Source organism: Thermobia domestica, chromosome 6 (genome assembly GCF_964235325.1).
Source record: "Thermobia domestica chromosome 6, izTheDome1.hap1.1, whole genome shotgun sequence".
Classification (NCBI taxonomy): domain Eukaryota; kingdom Metazoa; phylum Arthropoda; class Insecta; order Zygentoma; family Lepismatidae; genus Thermobia; species Thermobia domestica.
Window position 1 is genome coordinate 143,662,073 of NC_137459.1, and position 8,879 is coordinate 143,670,951.

The window sequence follows — 8,879 nt, forward strand, 5'->3', positions numbered from 1 at the left end:
TTTGAGTCAAAGTAAAGATTTGCCCAAAGTTCTAGAACACAGGTTCCCCTTCCCATTTAGCTGTAATAAAGACACAAGACAACGTACCTTGCGGGGCTCTAACCCGCTTTCACTCACTGCCGCTCGCCCGGCAGTATTATTAAATTTTAAACTTTGGTACAGAAAGGAACCAACCTAACGACTAGCCTATACGGATGACGGGAAACCTGTGTTTTTAGACCTTCCCGTAATGGGATATTATATCGTTAAGTGCCGCAGAGTAGGTCTAGAAATGACAACCTAACCTAGGCCTTAACATTTTGGACCTACTATGCGGCACAAGAAGCAGAAGTTTAGAGTTCCCCTCCGTTTTTTATATAAAAAAAAAAAAATAGGAAAATTTACAGGAGAAATGAGGTATGAAGTAATGATTGATTTGTCGTTCTTATGTGATGTTTAGGTAACTTTGGCAGTAAAGTTATATTTAATACGGGAAAAGATACGTAGGAGTAGGTACTATTTCCAACACGCGTAAGGTTTCGATGATTCAGCAGCATGGTAGTCGTACAGGATGATGAATCGGTGCGTTGAATGTGATATTTCCGCATTGAGTTTCACAGAATTACGTAAGAATGAAGACAATCTACTAAAGTTTAATGAGAACCACGGATTTCTAAATTTAAGTGCTAATTGAAGCTTTTATGAGAACCGGTTTCAGTCGCTGTTCTAGTCTAACTACAGTCTTACCAGGAAACCTAACTAACCCACCCCAACCTAAACTAACCTAACAATGTGTAATGTTTTAATTGCTATTTTGTAGGTTTAAAACTGGAGGGTTAACTCTAAACTTAAGCCCAAAAAGCATATTCTCAAAGTAAACATTTAGACTGAGTTATTTTGATTCACATGGATTTAAAAAGGAAGTTCATTTGTAGTCCCAATTATTTGAGATTCATGATAGAAATTATCCGAAAGGAAGGGCCCGTGTGGCTGGTTTGAGGATGACACTTGTCGCATTCGTTCTGTGATTGTGACTGTCAAATTTTACTTGGAGCACACCAAAGTAAACTACGCAGTCACACACAGTGCAAAATCAGCTCAATAGGTAACAACAAGAAGCAACATATTTATTACACATTTATATTATAATAGTTCCATCCTTACCTTTTTTAACATGACGAAAATGGCAATAAGGTCTTTCACAAAGGCCACTTTCGTAAAAAGGGCAGGGTATGGTTTGAAAATATCCGGTGGACGGCAACATCATTTACTTGCATTACACATCGATTTTATTTATGTTTCCATGTACTTTCATCACCACCTACTTCACATCTAGAGACTTTTACTGCAATCTTCATATTTCTAAATTGAATTGCTAATTTTGTTATTCGAAAATAACTGACTGAACACACACATCCTCCAACAAACTCATTCCAGCCTCTTCTTCTTCTTAAAAGTTAAACAGCGTTGCCAACTAATACGTGAGAACTAGTCGGGCCTTATGCAGAGACGTAATGACGAGTGATTAGCGGCATATTAAAGAGTTCGACTAAGATATGTTTCCTGCAGGTAGTCAGACCTTTAGTATCATGCTAATCATATGTCAAAACGACTCTGCATAAGGCGGGTCAAGTTTTGGCACACATTTTGGAAAATTTGCAGGTAAAATTCAATACATTGCATGAAAATACAGGCTTTATGCAGAGTCGTCTTGACGCATCATTAGTCCTATACTAAAGAGTTCGACTATGTTTCCTGCAGTAGTCAGGCTTTTAGGATGACGCTAATAATACGTCAAAACGATTCTGCCTAAGGCGCTACATGTTTATAAACAACTAATTTCTGCGGACGACAGAAAGAAATGGAAAGTACTACAGTTGTGTTTTAGGTTTACAAGTGTACGGTTAGTAGTTTGAAATCAATACAAGTACAGGAGTACACTATGACAGATAGAATTAGTGAGTGAATATATTACATAGTATTTTCAACCGGAAATGTATTTCAGCGCAGTGTAAAGATGCTGTATTTTATGTTTACAAGTGAAGCGTTACTAGTAGGAAACTATTACAAGTGCTATTGAAACTCGTATCATTGTCAATACTCACTTGTTTTCACTACCCATCGGATACACCTCCAATTTATCGGGCGGACTCTCCAAATTCGCCTGACCTGACTCGCTTAGATAACATCCTTGCTTTTAGTGGTCACCTAGAACAAGCTGGTTTGTGTTTCTGGACTTTTTATGCCATACATCTGGATGTCTTATTTATATGTAGGTCGTAAAAGAACTGTAATTTTTCGACAATTGCTTCTGGTGGCTCCCTTGAAGTTCTTCTATGCTAAACGTGGTACTGTGGTGTCGCCCTGCGAAAATCTTTTAGAGAATAATAGGAAAGAAATTAGTAAAAGAATTATACTTTTCCTATAATTATTTTGAGTGATGTATCTACATGTGACCTGCACGAATTCACGAAATATTATAGTAGTTCTGACCCAGAATTAATGATGATATTTAGCAGAAAATTATGCTACACTTAATGGGTGGTCTTCAGACAAAATTCATTAAATGCGAGTTAGTAAAACGTTTAGTTACCATTTTACTAGCATCGTATTAAAGAATGTGTACATTTCAATATTCAGTTACTATTAGTAGTAAGGAAAAAGGTTGATTTGAATATGATTAACTAATATACCCCTAATACTACTTGTAGACGATCCAAGAAAGCTTGAACAAGAGCCTTATTCAAGACTATTAAAGACTATTTGATGAAAAAGACGTCAGGACTGACGTCATTTTTGTCTTAAATTCAATAGTTTCGCTCAAGAAATTTCGTTTCGGTCCTGTTCTTAACAATCTAATTCAAGGACATTCAATTGCCAATCAGCGCTTGAGTTGAGTGCAGGAAAATACGAAAGAACTATGGTGTCGTTACAGAACTGCAGTTGCTGAATATCTTTTCATTACTCTCTTCCATAATTATCTGATGTTCAAAGTGTGCTTATATTGCTGCTTCTAGACGATCCAAGAAAGCTTGAACAAGACCATTCAATACCCAGTGGTGCCCAACCCCCTCATATCCATGACGCACCCCCTCTATTGTCTATCCGTAGGTGTTCTTCCATGAAAAAAAAATCTTTTCGATTATTTTTACACCCCATCAAACATATTTATATAGATTATTAACCCCCCCAAATATTTTCAATGACGCAGTTTGCGTCATACCCCCCCTCTAGTGGCACCCCTGCAATATCTCAAATTTACACGGTCAAAGGGGTATTGTTCAAGACACTTGAACGAGAGTCTCGAAAAGTCTTGAAACAACTCTTACACGATCATAGGGGTATTGAATTATGTTTTATATATTTGTTGATAGGTGGAAGTCTAAAACAAGTAACTCAAACTATGAAAGCGAAACTACGTACTGATGTAATTCAGACCAACGCATGAATAGCTATAATATTAGCATATCTTTCCTAACTTTCTGCAAGCATTTGGAATTTAATACACTACCAGTATATTAAATCATTTAAAATACAGGTCAATTGATTTTGTAGCAACTCCCTTCGAATTTTCACTAAGTATTTTGCTCCTTTTACATTAAATGCGGGTTAGGTTAGTTTAAGTTAAAAATAATAAAGTGCTGCTTAGATACAAAATCCCTGTACTAAGCTTTTTAAAAATTTGATTCTTCAAATGGCGTACTGATGGCAGAATCACACTCAAAAAGAAAACTCGAACTGTTTCCCAAAATTGCAGCACAAGGCAATGGCTACATTTAGATGTTATTTATGTTATGGCATCGAGGACTGTTCAGAGAACAGGCTGAAAACGCACAAAAACCAAACGGAGCAATGATAACATATTTTTATCAGCCACTAACTTACCGCCCAAATCTGCATCACACTTTCTTCACAAACCTATCCCATATTTGGTAGTGGTTAAGAATAACCCGTCAAACACAGGGGTGCCCACAAGGGAGGGCTATGACGCAAACTGCGTCATTGAAATATTTGGGGGGTTAAAATCTATATAAATATGTTTCATGAGGGGGCGGGGGTAAAATTAATCGAAAACGAGATTTTTTTTTTCATGGAAGAACACCTACGGATAGACAATTGGGGGTGCGTCATATACATTAGGGGGGTGGGCACCACTGTCAAAAAATAGTGATTTTACTGTTAAAATGTGTGAGTGCGTATGAAAGAGGACTGTTTGGCATAATAATTTCCACTGTCGGAACATGCCTGTATAATGTAGGAAACAAGTATTTTATATTTAGAAGTTTAATGTTATCAGTATCAAATCATTACAAGGGCTATAGTTAAGTTCAAATGAGCTAATACGATGTGAAGGGTTTGTTGCACTATTCTTATTCTTATGTTTCTTGCAGTATAACCTCCATCGATCACTCGCCTGCTCCATAAGGTCGTACTCTCGCGTGGGCCCCTTTCTATGTTCCTGCCCTGGTTCTGTTAAACAGCATTCTCGACTTAGTGTTCTTTTCACTTTCGTATATGTGGCGGGTCTAGGAAAATTCGGTGTAGGAAATTTCGGTGTATTAAAATTCGGTGTAAGAAAACTCGGTGTAGGAAAATTCGGTGTATAGAAAATTCGGTGTACGGAAAACTCGGTGTTGGGAAATTTAGGTGTAAGGTAGATTCGGTGTAATACATATTGAATATTACCTTTTACGATAATTTACAACACTTCATATTGTGAAAACGAAAACCATAAAATGTAACGAATAAAATGTTATTTCCTATTTCAAGAAAAGCAAATTTATTTATTTATTTTATTTTATTTTTATTTATTTATATATATTTATTTATTTTATTTTTTTTTAATATTTTTTTTTTTTTTTTTTGCCTTCAGTCCACTACCTCTTGCATGTCTTTCGCGGGGTATTACCATAAACTACTTTTCATCACACAATGAAGCTGACACTTTTTGTCAGAAATAAAACAATTATATTAATAAGTTCAGAGAATAGTTATAGGAGCAACTAAAAACACCTTTCCTATAGTACATCATAGAACATATACAAGGTGATTCTTTTAAAACTCACGGATTTCATTTAGGTCTAGAATTTCTAACTGAAGTCCGATTTTCATGCGGTTTGTGGCAAATGATCAAGGAAAGTTGGGAGATTTATGTAATTATGTTTACTGGTTTAAATTCATTTGGGATAATAGCGGCCACGCCTCTAGAAAAACAGCAAATGTTCGCCACTGTATCGAATTGGAATTAGGTGAGGTGCGGTGTGGAGATTTGAGTTTCTTCGTTAGATGGTAATCTCGCGACGGTCAATAAGAAACCAGAAACTGGGCCGTTGTATTGAGAATTATGTTGTGCTACTGTATCAATATGATCAGGACACAGTTTCAATAATGTACACTTTGGAGCAACGTGATTTTATCGTTAAAAAGTTTTTGGTGAACGGGATCTGTTGTTGCTACGCAAAGGGCATTTACACGCAACTTTGCCTCACGTTCTGCCCCCAGACAGGAACATAATATGGTCGTTAGTGAATAAATTGCAGGAAACAGGATCGCTTCTGAGGAAGACAGGTAAGCATCGGACCTCGCTGGCGGATGTTGTGAAAGATGTCAGGTACCGACTCTAAGTCATTCAAGAAATCTCTATTCAACATGTGATTTCGCTTCAAATATCCAATATCTCATTCGAACTGTAACGTACAATGGCGAATATTTGCTGTTTTTCTTGCGGCCTGCTCTATATTACCCCGGATGAATTTAAACCAGTGTACATAGTCCCATAAATCTCCCATCCCTCCTTGATGATTTGCAGTAAACCGCATAAAAATCTGACTTCACTTAGAAATTCTAAAGCCAAATGAAATCCGCGAGTTTTCAAAGAATCACTCTGTATATACATATGTAAGATGCAAAAATAAATTGATCAAAAAAGCCTTACTGGAAAGGGCAATATAAAGCAGGATGGTTTTATCAGATAATAGTTGTACAAATAGTTGGCTTCTCCTCCAATCAGACACTTTAATTTGTTTGCCTTAAGGTAAACAAACTAAAGTGTCCGATTGGAGGACTTTGAGGACTAAAGTGTCTGATTGGAGGACAAGTTTCTCGTCATGTAACGGCCATAAAATGTTGAAATCCCTCGAAATCTAGAATTCCAATAATTTCAGAAACACAATTCAATATAAATCAATATAAAGTAGACAGTAAACAGTAAAAATAATAGTAGACAGTAAAAGTACGTTCTACACAAAATTTGAACTTCAAACTAATACACTCATTTATCCTCAAAGTTGAGTTTTTAATAAATCCTACGGTCTACTTCAGTTTGAACTTAAAACTAATACGCTCATTTATCTTCAAAGTTGAGCTTTTAATAAATCCTACGGCCTACTACAACGAATCTTTCTTTACACCTAACATTCCCCACACCGAGTTTTCCGTACACCTAATTTTCTGTACACCGAATTTTCCAACACCGAATTTTCCTACACCGAACCCACATGTGGCATATGTCTGAATGCGCATTTGTACCTTACGGGAAAGTCCTCGTAAAATTAACCAGCACTCATTAAAGCAAATCCTATATTAAGAAATAACATCTGAAATGCTACGTGTGAATTCCGTAATAAAATAATTGTAGTCTTATAATAGGATAACATGTAATCATTTCCACGGTACTTCAGTTTGCGAGCATATCAATAAGTACGCAATTATTTTTATAATTATCCCAGAAGGTTATTCAGAAGGGAGATCTTAAGTTGACAAAACCAGAGCACCACACAATATGACGTCACTAAATGTGATAGTAAGTTGAGCAGTGTTTGCAACTGATTTGGTGTCAACTTATTAATTTTATACTAGAGTAACAGACCGGTAAAGAAAATATGTTTAAAAATGATTATCTGTTAATGAAGTAATATACTTAAAGAGATATTTGTATATTTGTATGAAAACATAGCATTTCCACACGCGATATTTGATGATGTGCTCCGCGAAAGATTTGTTGCCACAAAAAATTTGGAGATCCACAATATATAATTGACATAAAAATTAATGATAGGTCTACATCATATTAATATGTGACAGGCCCTTATCCATGGGGTCTAGGGGGGAGGGCACCTCTAAATTTTTACGGTGCTAGTCCCCTAAAATTTTCACAGTACGCTTGCAAATGAACTATAACACGGTGCAAAATTTCAAAGTCAGACGCACTCGCCAATCCAAAAATAATGGTCGCCAGTATCTCTCACGTACAAATTGAGATGTCCCCCCCCAAAAAACGGCCTTTGGTTTGACAAAGAAAGACTTCACATTCCGTGTTTTCTCTCACTCAGTGACAATTATTTTCTTACGAAACAGAAAATGCGCTGCCCTGTGAGTTCAGGAAGAAACCATTCCTACTGAACACTGGTCGCCAGCTCTAAATTTCTAGTCGCCAATTTCTAGTCGAAAATTTGTACGCTGAGCTATAATATGATGATTAAGTGTAATACGTTTGGATCGGGATTCACTCCCAAACTTCTACCGGGCTTCCCCTAGATTTTTGGGCTGGCTACCAGCCTAGTATGTGATAAGTGACAGGGCCGTAACTTGAGGAGGGAGAGGACAAATGCTTTCCCAAGGAAGCTCCCCGCCGTTCGAGAGGACCCATTTTAAGACAACATTTTCTTACTCCGTATACGATACGAACATGAAATTATAAATGAAGCATTGAATATGTCCACTATATTACATAAACAAAACAACGCATAAAAGATAAATAAAACAAAAATGAGTCGTGGGCCCATTTCAATAAAAAAAGTTTTTATTAGGGGCCCTAGAAGTAATGTTTATTCGTATGGCTTTGATATTTGTCAATTTTGCCCCCTTAATTCATTTGTCATATATGGAACGGGATCAAAGGTGTAACTAACGACCCGGGCCCATAAATAGTAAGAGAAAGATGGAAAGAGGTAGTCCAAGATTAGAGAAACAACTTTTTTCTAGGAGCACCAAATACGCGTATTAATGCTTATCCCCCCCCCTCACAAGAAAACAATCTAAGTTACGGCGCTGGATAAATGGATACAGGTGTAGAATACATAAACATAAAAACAGTAATTTATGATTAAAATGAATGACTGCGTGTGAAAGAGGACTGTACTACTAATTTTTAAAAATTATATAACGTTTACTGTACGAAGAAACCAATGGTGGTGCTGTCCTATTTTATGAATTTGAATTTGCAAAATTTACGAAGGAAGTATATAATATATTTCTCGGGTTCTATAGGATTACGGGGAACCAAAACTACGTAAAAACACAATGTTTATAGGTGGAATGAGTTCATGTTGCGGAAAGATAATTGATATTGATATGTGAATAATTTGTGAACTGAGTAGACTGGAAATGCCGTGTGCTGAATGGAAAATTTTGCAATTACTATTTGCTTTTAATTAGAATGGACAAATATAACGTGCATTGCGGCGTTCTAACCCGACTTCGCTTGCTAGCGCTCGCTCGTCAATATTTATTTATTTATTTATTTATTGATACAAGTCATGGCCATTACCGGCATCTATGGCACGTCAGGTTGGAGGGATGACATCGTCGGTTAGCACACAATCACGGTACGGGGAGGGATATAAGGAACGGATAAGGAAAGAAGCGGCCTGAGGCCTGTAAATTAGATACCATCCCGGCATTTACCTGGTGTGAATGAGGAAATCCCAGGAAAAACCTCATTTAGGATAGCTAGCCCGAAAAAGCTGTTACATCTTTTCGACCGACTGACCCTGCCGGAAATCGAGCCCAGGGCCAAAGGCGAGAGCATTAGCAACTACTCATGCTCAGCAATACTGTCTGAAACCCTTTAGTTAGTGGTATGTTTGGCTTTAGGTAGATTAACCTAAAAAAAAAAAAAT

General features: G+C 36.9%; 1 protein-coding gene across 1 annotated transcript in view; it reads right to left on the minus strand.

Moving 5' to 3' along the window:
- The window catches only part of LOC145688243 (uncharacterized), a 152,687-nt gene extending 151,251 nt beyond the window's left edge, over positions 1–1,436 (minus strand). Inside the window, exon 1 of the mRNA XM_081762178.1 lies at positions 1,144–1,436. Within this exon, the coding sequence (XP_081618304.1) occupies positions 1,144–1,246 (103 nt within the window). The 5' untranslated portion in view covers positions 1,247–1,436. The remainder of the gene's footprint in view (positions 1–1,143) is intronic.
- Between the last annotated feature and the right edge of the window lie 7,443 nt (positions 1,437–8,879).